The following is a 15,283-nucleotide window of genomic DNA, read 5'->3' on the forward strand; positions in this document are numbered from 1 at the left end:
CAAGGAAATGGTCACAGTTTGTTTTTTAATTTTTAAACACCATTTAAAGCTATATATTTGATAGTCTACAGAACAAGCCATTAACAATAACTTGTCTAATTACCCTTACCTGCCTAGTTAACCTAATTAACCTAGTTAAGCCTTTAAATGTACCTTTAAGCTGTATAGAAGTGTCTTGAAAAATATCTAGTAAAATAATATTTACTGTCGTCATGGCAAAGATAAAATAAATCAGTTATTATATATATAATAAGTTATTAAAACTATTATGTTTAGGAATGTGTTGAAAAAAATCTTTTTTCTGTTAAACAGAAATTGGGGGAAAAATAATCTGACAAGTGTATCTTTAAACTGCAATTTTTGTTTAGTTTTCTCTCAATGCACACTCTGCTTCAGCATGTCATCCTTCAATCATCTTCCTCATGTGTCGCTGTTTTTGTCTTCCACTGTTTGACAGTAAAGGAGGAGGTTAGAGTGAGTTTTGAGAAGCGCTCAGTGAATGCGGTCAGCAGTGTGGCTGTTCCTCTGCCCCGTGTGCTGCTGGTTGTGGACTCCTCCACGACTGCCGTTCCTCTTGTTAATAATCGTAAAGGAAGTTTGCTCCCTCCAGCGCCACCCTCGCTGTCTCTCCTCAGCCCGGCTGGCCTAAACCGGGCTCGCAGCCTGCCTGAAAAATACCGCTACCGGCCCGGCAGCCGTTCCTCCGCACACTGTAGGTGGAGCCTGGGGACGCTTTAGTCAGACCAGCCCTTCTCCTGCATGAGGCCCTGCATGTAGAGCAGCTCCAGCCTATTGTACACCCTGTGTGTTAATGTATGTATGTGTGTTTGAGTAACTGTATTACAAGTGTAACTAATCGTATATCAATGTCATATAGGTGACATTAGCATACCAAAGTACTAGCATTAAAAAAACGTATTGTTTTTTATAAAATGTTTTTTTGAAACTATTCATGTGGTTAAGGTAAAGTTGGGAACAAATTTAGGAATACATTTATAGTTAAATCAGAATAATAGGGGCAGTAGTTTGCACACACAAAGTGTTTTTCACTTGATCAAGTTTAATAGACTTTTCAGTGTTATTTACAGACATTTAGACCTTAGATTGATTTTATTTTGGAATGATTTAATTCTATTTTATGTTGTTTATTTATTTATTTAGTTTTTATTCTGGATTTATTTGCAGATTTTAAATGTTTTATGTAACTTTCAATTCTCATTTTAGGTTTTTTTTTTATGAATGCAACAAGCTGTAGACATAAAAATGTTTAGAATTTTAGAATAAGGCTGTAAATATATTTGATAAAAATGGAGAAATCATTTTATTTTAAAATTACAAAGCAAATTTTAAAAATATGAGTAAATCTGTTTATTTACAGATTTTAATTGATATGTTATGTAACTTTGAATTCTCATTTTTAGCTTGTTTTCATAGACACAACAAGCTGTAGAAATAAGATGTTTAGAATTATATTAAAACGCTTTATATTTGATATAAACGGAAGTCATCTTTACTCCTAAATTACAAAGCAAATTTCAAAACTAATTGAAAATTTAAAAAGTGCTGCATAGTTGATGACAAGTTTTATATTTTGTATATATTTTTTTTTCTTTTTGTTAACTTTTAAGAAACAATTTCATTACATAAACATATTACCTAATTATTATTATAAAAAATACTTATTTTATATAATTTATGACAAGTTATATATATATATATATATATATATATATATATATATATATATATATATATATATATATATATATATATATATATATATAATTTTTTTTTCTTTTTAGTCACTATTAGGAAACTATTTAATAACATAAACATATTAAATAATAATGAAAATTACTTAATCATAAAATGTATATTTTCAATTCAAATTATCTTTATTTCTATAGTGCTTTTATAATGCAGATTGTGTCAAAGCAGTAAAATATTGTAAAAGTGTAAAATTTTAATTTATACTATTTTATATAATTATAAAAAAATACTTAAGATTAAGATATTTATAATTATAAAATATTGCTAATTGATTATATCCATATATTTTGTTTTACTTTTTGATATTAGCATGCAAACCAAGTTTTTAGAATTAAAGCTATACATTTTTTTGTAAATATATTCCAATATTGTCTTAATCTTATTTAAAACATCCATTTAAAACATCTATTACTTCAGTTGTATCTCTGCTGCACTTTAAGCTTGCATCCACTCATTGTTGTCTGTATGAAGTGGCGCAGACGGATGTCCAGCTCAATCGTTGTGATTGGCCACACAAAAGCAGCCTGATCTCCTGCTGCCCTGTGGTTTGGAACAGCAATCACACTTTGGTGGACTGATCCTATTTTGATTGAGGTTGTAAAAGTGGCGTAATGTAATTTGGAACAAGCAGAGACTTGCTGAAATGGCCGTGTTGCAGGTGGAGTTATTTCATTGTTAAGCCTCTTACTGAAGGGCACCACTGGAGCTCGTAAATCTCCACAGCCTAATTTGGAGGAGCAAGGGCAGGAGAGAGCGGTCCGGTCCAGCCAGGACACCATAACGTAACAGAAAAAAAAAACAGCACTGCCATCTTATCGCCGGTGGTATTTTTAAAGTTGATTACTGTCTCATGTTGCTGCTTCTGCACTGTAATTGCAAATGTCAAGCATTGGCATTTGGTGAAGATGCAAACAGCAGGTTTTTTTATTTATTTTTTTGCTTAATTTGCTTTTTCTATTAGAGCAATTAGATGACAAATGGAATCTGAGATGAAGAAGTGTATGCGTTTGCTGTATTCGTCCCTAATATTTTAATGTTCTGCTGTGCGGATTCATTTATTTTTATGTATTTTTAACAGAGACACTAAAACAAGTTTTGCAGTGTTGACGAGTTTGGATTTCTGCTAATAGTTTGTGTCTAATACAGGTCGGTCTAGTAAACAATTTTTTGCTTGATAACTGGTATCGTAAGAGGTAACTGGAATCATATTGTATTAGCACAAAAAAGGCCAAAACACATTCTAAATGTAGCAATGCATCATAAATATATCGGTAGTACAGTATGTCTTCAGGATAGAAAACGCACCGAATGCTTTCTCTCCAACTTAAAGGAATAGTTTGCCAGAAAATAAATAAATAAATAAAGAGCAATAACAACAAAATAAATCTATATACACTTTTAGTTTCCTTTTGCTAAACTTCAAATGAAAATAGTTTATATCTATACAAATTACCTTCTGTAGTTTCGATGTGCCACATGGTGGATGTTCTGTGAAGCACAACACATTTATTTCAGAAGCAAGGAGGGGTTGACAACATGCTGCGGCTGACTGCAAAATAAAATGAGGCGAGTCGCGGTGAAAAAACGTGCATTTTTAATGGCCCCACGTGCTTCACTTTTTCCATATAGACACAAAGTAAATCTAATATCTCCATTATATCTAATATCAGCAATTCATGGAGCTCAAGCGTCATAAAACGGGTAGCATTTAAATTTCTCAAAATCAAAATGTGGCGCTCCTTGACGTAATAAAAGTCATACTGAATGACACGAGGATAAATAAATGACATCTTCATTTTTTTACATGGTGAACTATTCCTTTAATTTTATTACAGCATATCATTATCTCAACATCCAGGTGGTTTAAAAACTCGTGCAAGACATGTTTCTGATGTTACGTGGAGATGTGGTTGGGCACGAGAAACCTCAGTTCAGGGTGATTGTGGTTTGGGGGACAGACTCGCTCAACCACTCTCTGACTGATCACCACTGATTTCACTATGCAGGCATCCATATAAGTCAATAAATTAATAACAATTCCTTTTTTCTTTGCTCCGCTCTGTCATTGTTCCAGCTTGTGCCCTCCAAAACAATGACAGAGAGGTAAAAAAAAGAGGTTGATCACATCAATACACACTCAAGCGATAATTCGGAGGTGTAAAACTTAATGGTTGTCCTTCCTCTCTAAGTGTACTTCTGTCCACACTAACACTGTTTCTCTTTCTATTTTCGGAGGTCTTCACAGATTTGACTGCACCTTTTTTTCTTTCGTTGTTGTTGGCAATGATTGATTGAGTGTTGGCTTTTGTGTTCTTTAATATGTCATCTCCAGCACACTTTACAATCCCAGCTGTCCACAGTCTGACACTCTTTGCATGTGTTTGCAGTCGAAGATGAGCATCCGTCAACACTGTCACCCAAAAAGAAGCAGCGCAACGGAGGCATGCGAAATTCACCCAACTGCTCGCCCAAAATGATGAGGTAAGACATTGATTTCGAGACGCTTCAAAAGGAAAGAGAGAGAGAGAGAGTGGGAAAGGCAGGATGGATGGAGCTGGGATGGAGGGGATTGGAAGAGTGGAAGGAGGAAAGAGAAAGTGTGGATGGGGAGAGGGAGAGAGAGAGAAAGAGGGAGGGAGAGCAGGTCTTTCAGGCCGAGGCGTTTGAGCTGTCAGCCTGTCAGCGGTTAATGATAGAGCTGAAATATTTCTGTCATGAAAGCAGCTATGAAAAGCTGTTTGAAAAATACTCTTGCTTTAAAGTCTCAGCTGTCATCTCCCCCCAGTCCCGTCCACATGTACTTCTTAAACAGCGGTGGCACTAATGACGGCACCAACCAATCAGAGACGCCAGCATGGTTACTTCGCCTCGGGGCTCTTCATCTATTGTGGGAACCCCTGTGAGGAGTGTTTTTCCTACTTAAGGCCATATGTGAAATGTATCATCGCAATCAAAAATGAATTCAAATATTACCTTCCTTTTATCCTGTCCGCCGGAATTATAATGCCGCTAATTGATTTTGACTGATAAAAGGACTTGCTTTTCCGCTCATGTGGCCAGGAGACGTTTATGCGGAGGTTGTAAAAAATGCAGAGACAATGGCCTCCATGGCTCATCGTCGAGTAGGGAAAGTATTGCCGAAGGGACGACTCTCTGCAAACTGATAGTTAACGAGCTTGACTCTAAAAGAGCCCTTTCTGTCATTTAGTGCCGAGTTAGACACATCCTCACAGTTCTAATGTAATGCCAGATTTACGTTGCAGGATTGATTTAATACTTTGATAATTGTTTAAAATGTAGCAGATACTTTGCATGAATGTTGCATACAATTTTCATTTTAAAAGTGTTATTATTATTTTTTCAGATATTTTTATTGTGATGTATAGTTATTTTTTTGTAACATCATCATACATTCAAAAAAGAATTTTATTTAATGTATCACATTTCTTTTGTAATATTTACTTTTGTTTGAATTAAGTTTTGACAAATTACAATAATTTACCATTCATTTAACATCATTTAAAAAATAATTCATTTTATATTTTATATATTTTTATTTCATATATTATACGTTTTGTTTCAGTTGTGTGCCATCTTAAGGCATTTTAGTGGATATATTTATATCATATAATCAATGAAAAAATACCTTTTTATTTAACAACTTTTTTTTCAGTTGCATGCCACCGACCTACTGTAAACTACTGCTATACTATAAATTAACTTTAAATATGATTTTATTTGCATTTAATTTATTCTATTGTATCATTTGTATGTAATTTCCTGCAACTTTATTATTGTTTTATCATTTTTTTTATTTGTGTTATAATTAATTAAAAAAAAAACTTTCTTTATTTAACAACATATATTTTTCTGTTGAATGCCACACACAAGCCATTTTACTGTAAAATAGAATACAATCTCTCTTTGAAAGAACAAATACTGAATTTTAAATATGATTATTTTAATATTTGCATTATAAGAAATGACTAGTGCACATATTTTTATTGAACTGTTTTATTTGTATTGATTTCCTCCAACAATATTTTACATTTTATTTTAGTCATATAATCAATTTAAAACCTCTTTTTATTACAAAAAAAAAAAAAAAACTTTTTTTTTTTATTTTCATGCCACCCACATGACATTTTACTGTAACAGAATTAAAACTCTCATTGAAAGAAGGAATACTGAAATAGATGTATATATTGTATTTAATTTCAAGCAACATTATTTTATTTAATTTCAGTTATATAGACAATAAAAAAACTATTTTATTAAACATATTTTTTTTCTCTGCATGCCACCCACAAGGCATTTTACTGTAAAATAGAATAAAAACTCTCCTTAAAAGAAGGACAACTGAAGTAGATGTACTATAAGCTACAATTTTAAATATGATTTTATTTGAATTATCAGAAATGATTAGTTTTATTTTTATTGTTTTATTTGTTTTATTAATTTCGCTGCAACATTTAATTTTTTTTTTTATTTTTAGTCATATAATTAATAAAAAAAATATTTTTTTATTTAACAACACCCATTTTTTCAGTTGCATGCCACCCACAAGGCATTTTGCTGTAAAATATAATAAGTACCCCAGACAGTGGTCTTCAACATGAATCCTCCCTCCACCACCATCACCACCAAAAAAGAAGCAATTATGTTGAATTTTACATACAGTAAACTGTCAGCCCTGCAGAACATCTCGCCCTTTTTAGTCAGCTTTCCAAGTGAAAATGATCAATGTTCACTTGTTTCTCTTCTCTTTCTGTTTTAAACAATAAACTGCGAGAGGAATGAAAAAAAAATAGCTTTCAGCGATCGCTTAGAAGCATCTCAGTTTTTTTTATTCTTCAACTTACAGCACAAAACTGTTTTTCAGAGCAGATTTGAAGGTCCCCGTTTGCCATGTAATGTATGCATCGCCTCTTTGATCTACAAGTGATCATAATTCTTGGGAGTTATTTACCCTGTTTTGAAAGGCTTCAAAGCGGTGTCAAAGTTTTCTGTGCTTTAGGGTGCCTGTGTGTTCAGCTCGGCTCTTGGGTACCGGATGACAGGTCTTCTGTTCTAGGTGTAAGCTTTTTCAAGCCCGAGCCCTGCAGCCAAACATCCAAATTACCAAAGACAGACCCGTGGACTCCCTCAACCTGTGCCCTCCTTGTCAATATATTACAACATACATTAAATACCTCGCACGTTTTTATGCACAATGAAAAGCGATTGTTTGCGGGAGCCTTAGGGATGCTTTATTCCACACGCAGGAAAGGGGGAAAGCAGGCAGCATATACCATATCAAGTATGGTTTTTACAGGCTTCTGCGCCTCCAGGCCGTCGTAAATAAATAATGATCAACAGATTGGCTGTGGGTTTTTGAAAAGCATGCCTTTGTCAGTTTGCATGATAGGGAAAATTTTCAAAGCGAGGAGCTGCTTTCATAGGCTGCTGGAGAGGGAATCGGGGAGCCGGTGACTGGAAGAGCTGAACGCTGTTTGAAAAGCAGCTCACCTCGCTCTCAGGGCAACTTCTGTGTTCTTGTTCCTTCTCTCTTTCCCCCAAACGCATGTCTAGGACGCTCCTCTGGACATACTAATTAAATGGAGGATTTTACAGCTCGGCTACCTGCTGCTTTCCTGTAAAAGACTTTGCTGCTTTATATTTCGGATTAATTGTCTACTTAAAATGGGATATTTCATTTGTTAAAATTCATTAAACCAAATTAAAATATTTGAAAGGCAGTTGATTTAGAATAGACAACTGAGTCTATCATAATAGAGATAGACAAATCTCTATTATGAACTAGATTATAATGAATATGCATGTAAGGTGATTTTGAGGCTGTGTATGAGTCAGTAATGTTTTTAGAGAAAAAAAAAAGCATGACTACTATAAATGACAACATAAATGATAGTAGATTATGACAATGACTTCATATTTTTAGCAAGATTTACTGGATACACGCTATAAAATTCAGTGTTTATATACCAAAACAAAAGTCTTGTTTGATATTTTAAAACCAAAATGTGTATCAGTGTAGTTAAAGTCCGAATTATTAGCCCCCCTTTATATATATATATATATATATATATATATATATATATATATATATATATATATATATATATATATATATATATATATTAATTATATATTTATTTAGTTTTACTAAATTGTGTTTAACAAAGCAAATCATTTTTCACAGTATTTACGGTAATATTTGTTTCTTCTGGAGAAGGTCTTATTTGTTTTATTTCAGCTAGAATAAAAGCATTTTTTATTTAAAAAAAAAATCATTTTAAGGTCAAAAATATTAGCCCCATTTAAGCTATATATTTTTTCGATAGTCTACAGAACAAACCATCGTTATACAATAACTTGCCTAATTACCCTAGTTAAGCCTTTAAATTGCCCTTTAAGCTGTATAAAAGTGTCTTGAAAAATATCTAGTAAAATATTACTTACTGTTATCATCACTGTTAATTAGGTTAACTAGGCAGATTAGGGCAATTAGGCAAGTTATTGTATATCGATGGTTTGTTCTGCAGACTATGAAAAAAATTAGCTTAAAGGGGCTAGGAATTTGACCTTAATTTTTTTTTTTTTTTTTTTAAATAAAAACTGCTTTAACTCTAGCCGAAATAAAACACTTAAGACTTTCTCCAGAAGAAAAAAATTCTTGCTCTGTTAAACATAATTTGGGTAAAATGTAAAAAAATAAAAAAAAAATTAAATTGGGGGTTAATAATTATGACATCAACTGTGTGTATAAATATTAAAAAAGTTGATTTAAAATGTCTGAAATATTGCACAAGACCACACTTCAAAAAGGCGCTTCAAAGGAAGCCCAACACATTTAATTGTGGCAAGCTGAAATGTGTGCATTTGTCGGCTCTCTAACAGCAGCCATGAGTAGCATGGAATGTATTATTCTGGATTGAGCTTGTGACTGGCAGGCGGCGCTGACAGCAGCTGAGAGATAGCTATCTTGGCAGAGGTGCACTGCGCCAGTCACTGTGTTGAGGGGAGATTGAAATGACAGAGGTCCGGACGAGTGACTGGTGAAACACGCGCCACCTAATGAAATATTCAGTCACTAAATGCTTTCACTGTTATTAGCACCTGCACACAGCCTGATATCATCTCATGCAAGCATGCTAATTGACACGTTTCTGATGTGATATTTTAGCAATCAAACACGGCTGAAATCATGCGTCAGAGGAGCGTCTCGCTGAATTAACCTACTTAGGAAGGTGAGGAAGAATAAGAGGAAAAACGTAATTATACGGTTTTGTCGTGTGGCCAGAATTGTCAGGGTTTTTTCTCTGACAAATTTGACGTTGAGTTTTGTTTATGCAGCGGTTAAATATTTGATTTGTGCCTTGTTTTTTTCAAGTGTAAATAAATTTAGCTGAACGTTATCTGGCGTGTAATGCAAATGTGGAAGGTGAGGCAGAGGTCCCATCATTCATTATTAGAGTGATTAACAAGGGCCTAATGCAATTTACAAACCTCATTTAGTGCTGTGTTAATTACAGCTTGTTGCAGAACAAGGCATAACAGGCATGGTTATTATTTTGTCAGTTAAAATTGCATCACATGCAAAGATAAAAATAAAATGTCCTGGTGTTAATGGAGAAATAGCCAGTCTATGTATTAATAAATCCTGAAAATTGTTAGAGATTTGGAGTTATGAGGGCTAGACAGAATCTGCGGACATTTTTTCCTATTTCTGCTGAGAATTTTGTAAAAAATTGCGGATTTATGTGCAGTCATTTTAGAAGTCTCAAAACTAAAAACTTAATATATGAATTAAAAACAATACATTTTTTACTTTCATTTAATGTTTGCAATACAAATCCACTTAGATCCACTTAATTGGTAAGCAAAGCAAGTCTCTCCCATAATATATCTACTAAAATATGGAACATTTTACTTTACAAACTGTCTTGTAAATAAATCAATAGATTACTACTGTTATATCACAATAATATTAATGAAATTTGTTTAAAAAATTTATATAAATATAAATGTATTACATTGAATATTTACATTTACATAAGTAAATAAATAGACTCTATAGGCTAAAAATCTGCGGATTTCTGCATGCGCAGATTTCATTTGGGCCTAGTCATGAGCAAAAAAATTATATCTGAAATCAAGTCTTATGTATTCTGCGTGTATGTATTGCAATATAAATTTAGTCCCACCAGATGACTTGATTAGCTTTATTTGGAAAGATCTTATTCTTTTAGATTAACTGGGGGGGATGCCTAAGTAAATTACGCAGTGTGTCTGCTTAAAATCTAATGAATTACAAGCACATATAAATACAACAGAGCAAAAATAAAAGTCAAACAAACAGCGCTTTATGAATTTCTTAACATTATTCAAATATAGAAATCGAACAATCAAACATAAAATAACATGGTCATCATTGTATAAATAATTTGATTGAATAATGTTTAATAATATCTTTATCTTTTAATGTTTAATGAATAATCTAACCCTGCGATGTGACTATTGCGGACATTGTGATATTGATGCCCAAATGATATATTGTCTAGCTCTATTGCCTAACCCTCTTGTGGAAACAAAGTTTTAAGTATTTATAAAATATAACATATGTTTATTCTATCATATGTGTGTCCACATGTGTACTAAGTTGCATCTAAGGCTGATTTATGTAAATATTTTTAATGTTTAACTTTAAAATGAAAGGCAGTGCTAAATATTTTGTCCCATCCAGATGTTTTTAATTGTTAATATATAGGGTAAGGGATTATATTTTCTTCGGATTGGTCAAATCAGCTCTGCTAATATTGTGATTTAAGACATTTTAATACTTTAAGACAGATTAATAAATGCAAATTAATAAATGCCAACAAATGGTTTGCTTGATTATATGTAAATAAATATTTTTCACAATTACTTTGCATTTAAAAATGTAAATTATGCACTATTGCTCTTTTTCTTTTATTATTTGGTTTAGCTTTTTATGTGAACCTCCCACTACATCCCAATGGCTTGTAGATACCATGTATTTTCTAAAGTTGGGAAAGGTTAGATGTTCTGGGAAAACTGGTTGCTTTAAAAAGTGGCAATGATTTATAACTTTCTTTAATTCTTTTAACAACATGCCTTCCAGTTAATAGACACACTCTTCTTCCTTTTCATTTATTTATTTTGTAGTAATACATTTTTTGTTTGTTTTTAAGTATTATTATCTTATACTGTTTAATTGTTAATATTAACTTTTAACATTGACAACATATAAACAATATATAAACATTTGATTGTGATTGTTGAATGACTGCATTCAGTTTGTTGCATTTTTTGTACACTTTTATTACTCTTGTTTCTATTTTTCTTTACCCCTCATTATTTTATTTATTTCCCCTTTTTTTCTTCTCTTTTGTTAAAAAGACACCAACAAAGATAATGCTACGTCACAATTTGTTTTGTAATAGTGTTGCGATGTCGCAATAAAAATAGATTTATGCTACCAAATCTATTACCAAGTATATGTGTTTTAAATCCCCAACGTAGTGGCTATTTTTCCTCAGGTCCAACAAACAAAATGAAAAATTTACATTCAGTCATCATCAAAACCAATACAAAAAAATTTATAATAATGATAATAATAATAATAATAATATATATATATATATATATATATATATATATATATATATATATATATATATATATATATATATATATATATATATATATATATATATATATATATATTTTTTTTTTAATAGAAACAAATACCAAAACCAAGAAAAGCACAATAGATATAACTAAAGTTATATCTAAAAAGATATAACTTTTTATTTTCAAAATAAATGGTCCTAAAAACAAGACAAATAAATGAAAACATACGGTATAAAGTGTTTTAAATTGTATTCAAATTTTTCTCGTCATCAGTATATTTGACATGGAACTTTATTTTAAAGGAAAATGCATTTTTGTTGAAGTTCTTTTGTAAATGTTAATGTTAATGTAGCGCAGTGGATGACATTGGGTCGAGTCTGCTGTGAGAGCTCTTGTTCCCCTGCAGCCTCGTCTCAGAGATGGGGCTTTGTTGTCTGCCCTGAGGCCATTTCCTCAAAGGCAGCCTTTCTGGCCTGTTTCAGGCCTGGTAACGTGCTGCACGGTGGGTTTTAGTTGACAGTTTTATGCATTTACAAGGGTTCTGTGGTCTCTCTCAGAAATTGCCCTCAGAAATAATGGAGTATCAATTCAAGAGTCACTGAGGGGAAACAAATTGTAAAATACCTGCGCTAAAATAATCTAAACCACACAGAAATGAATCGAAACATTTTTTAAAAGTAAATCATTTCTATATAATTATTCAGGTTTTGAATTTGGTTTTGTTCCTTGGTTAAAAAAAACAAATAAATATGTCTTTGATTGCTTTTTATATCTATATGATATATCAGTATATGGATCCTATTTGCTTATTTTTGCACCTCATTATTATTATTATTAAATATTTTACAGCTTTTGCACAAATCGAAAACTATTCCAATAGCACACACCTTTACAAAAGATGATGTCCAAACTTTAGTCATTGCAATTTTCATTGCAATTGAATTTGTACCGACAAGTGAATCATAAAATCATTGTGAATAACTACATTATTTATCATTTCTAGTTGTTATTTTAATCATTCATATTAATTATTTTATTTATTATTATTTTCTCTTTATGCGTGTTATACATTTCAATGTTTTAATATCTGCTGTACAAATAAAATCGTAGAACACATACTAATAACCAAAAAAATTATTTTTATTTGTCTTATTGCTTTTTCATTAAACATGTACATTTAGATTAGGTAAGAGTAGACAGACATTTTAAATAATTGCATTAAAAAGTTTTTTAACTATATATTTTTTATATATTTAAAATATTTTTTAGCTATCAGTGGTTTTAGTTTTCCATTTACACTGCAAAAATGCTTTTCTTTCCATTTTTGTCTTGTTTCTAGTCTGAATGTCTAAATATTTCTAAATCAAGAAGCATTTTCTAGACAAGCAAAACTTATTGACTTGATTTAAGACATACTATGCCAAAATTTTGTGAGTTTTTTTTTTCTTAAAACAAGCAGAATAATCTGCCAATGGGGTATGTAAAGTAATCTTATTTTAAATCAAAAACAAGATTATTTTTCTTACCCTATTGGCAGATTATTTAGCTTGTTTTAAGAAAAAACTCACTCAATTTGAATACATTATTTCTTAGAACAAGACAATACCCCTTTTCACACGTACAGACCTTTCTGTAAAATTACTGGCACTTTTCTGGAAAGGGATTATGTGTGAACAGAAATATCTGTAAATTCGTTCCAGCAATTTTCCAGAAGGAGAAGTGGTAACATTACCGGTAATTTGCCAGTGTTGTGCTGGGAGGTGCACCCCTGCGGTAAAATGCACCCCCTCTGAAATGAGCATCTATTAACTGAAATTGATAAACAAATAATAACAATAGAGTTATGACACTAATGAGATTGACTGAGGTGAGTTTCAAGAATGGAAGACTTCCCTTAGAGGATAAGGGGATAAAAGATATAAAAATAAGTAAATAAATAAATAGATTGACTTTAAATACAATACCTATGAGATTAAGTTAATTGTTTAATGTGTGGATTAATGTAAAATGGCAACAACAGTTTTATGTTTCATGCAGACTAAATGTCTGTTTAAAGCCCAACAAAAAGCAAAATTTTAGGCTACACTGCAGTCAATATTATTATTTTACATTTATTTAATGCGTTTTAAAATACGTTAAAATTTTTGTCCTTGCTTTATCTGTCAAAATAATAATCATGTTACATTTGATATTTGATTTTGTTTAAATGTAGTCTAAGTATGCAATATTAGAGGGGGTGCATTTTGCGGACCAACACCGGACATTTTCTGAATATTTACCGGTATTACTGTATGAAAGAGGCTAATATTTTTACTTGTCTAAAAAATGCTTCTTTATTTAAGAATTTGTAGATAGTTGGACCAGAATCAAGACAAAACCACAGTACATGCATGTTCTCATCACCCAGAAATCTGCTGTTATTGCGTAAAATGCAGCCATAACAGGTTCATGGCATTTCACTACTTTTTTGACTTGCCATTCATTCCAAACCTCCTAGACATCCAATTAACATGGCCGTAAATTCAGTTTGTGAAATTTATTTCTCAGTTGTATAGTTCAGCTTCCCAGCAGTTTATCAAGCTTCATGGAAATAAAAGCAAGCTGTACTCATCTACTGGGCCTTCATTCACGGTCAACACACTCCCTAGATCAGCTTCAGCAGGACGCGTTGATATAGGTTAGACTGTTTGGACGTGACATGCTTCTGAAACATTAATGGCCTTCAGTTTGGGGGAGCAAAATGTGATTGGGCAAATTCCTAAAATATTTAAAGTGCGGCTCTGTTAAAGCTTTTACCGTTGGACGCATCACGTCAGGAGCGATGCGGAGTAAAAGCCGGTAATTGGCGTCCCATTCTGGTGCCACTCAGTCACTGAAGTGCTCGGGCTTGCGATCTCTTCCACTCCAGTGCTGTCAGCGGTCGGACGCTTTGATGACTCCGCAGTCCTGGCAGCCCGGAGAGAGCTGCGCTTATGATGGAGTCCAATGCACAAATTCAATCTGACAATGACAAGCCGTGTCAGCAGAGGCCTGTTTACTGCTTATTTATTGTCAATAGACGTCTAGTGAGATGTGCTGAAAGTTTGTCCTATGACAAATGTCACAATTAAGCCGAGAAGATAAATCGCCACAGTTGCACTTTTACTAACCTGCATTTGCAAATAAGGGCAAGCGTACGTGTTTTCTCCTTTCACACTTTCTTTTCCTTGTGTTTTTTTTTTTTTTGTTAGGCATGATCCTCTACTCATTCCAGGAAATGAGCAGATTGAGAGCATGGATGCTAATGTCAAACGATACGACTCTACTGGAATGTTTCACTGGTGTCCATCCAAAGAAATCGAGAAGGTCATTCTGGTAGGTACCTTTCTGACTGCAGTTTGATCAAAAAAAGAAAACATCCATTTGTGAATGTTCTTTGTATCAAAATGTTCCCCCTTTTTTCAAAATGTCATATAATGCAGTATGTTATTAAAATCCCATAGTATTTAAAGTATTTAAACCATTGTATTTTGTGCATAACTGATATGTCTCCCTAAATAAATCAGTGCAACAACTAAAACATTATGCTTTTATATTGTCCTAAATATATATATCATATAATACCAGATTTTATTAACATTCCATGATATGTATGCATTTTTTATGTGCATAACTGATATATCACCCTAAATAAATCAGTGCAACAACTAAAACACACAATGTTTTTTTTTATTTATTGTAGGGCCACTGTATGTTTTCATTATGTTTTATATTGTCCTAAATAAAAAAGGACATATAATGAAAAGTTTTATTAATATCCCATAATATTTATGTAATTTTTGTGCATAACTGATAAATTAGCCTAAATAAATCAGTG

At 32.3% G+C, this 15,283-nt stretch overlaps 1 protein-coding gene across 33 annotated transcripts in view; it reads left to right on the forward strand.

Annotated features, from left to right (window-relative positions):
• Positions 1-15,283, forward strand: part of kcnma1a (potassium large conductance calcium-activated channel, subfamily M, alpha member 1a) — a 368,217-nt gene that overhangs the window by 317,318 nt on the left and 35,616 nt on the right. For 30 of the 33 annotated variants that reach the window (XM_087278365.1, XM_087278370.1, XM_087278341.1 and 27 more), the window contains 2 exons: positions 4,158-4,251; positions 14,658-14,781. In XM_087278365.1, coding sequence (XP_087134491.1) covers positions 4,158-4,251; positions 14,658-14,781 — 218 coding nt within the window. Of the gene's footprint in view, positions 1-457; positions 713-4,157; positions 4,252-14,657; positions 14,782-15,283 lie in introns of all 33 variants that reach the window. The other 3 variants (XM_087278340.1, XM_087278342.1, XM_087278346.1) reach the window with 1 other exon arrangement.

The sequence above is a fragment of the Danio rerio genome, chromosome 13, assembly GCF_052040795.2.
Source record: "Danio rerio strain M-AB ecotype USA chromosome 13, GRCz13ab, whole genome shotgun sequence".
Taxonomy (NCBI): Eukaryota; Metazoa; Chordata; class Actinopteri; order Cypriniformes; family Danionidae; genus Danio; species Danio rerio.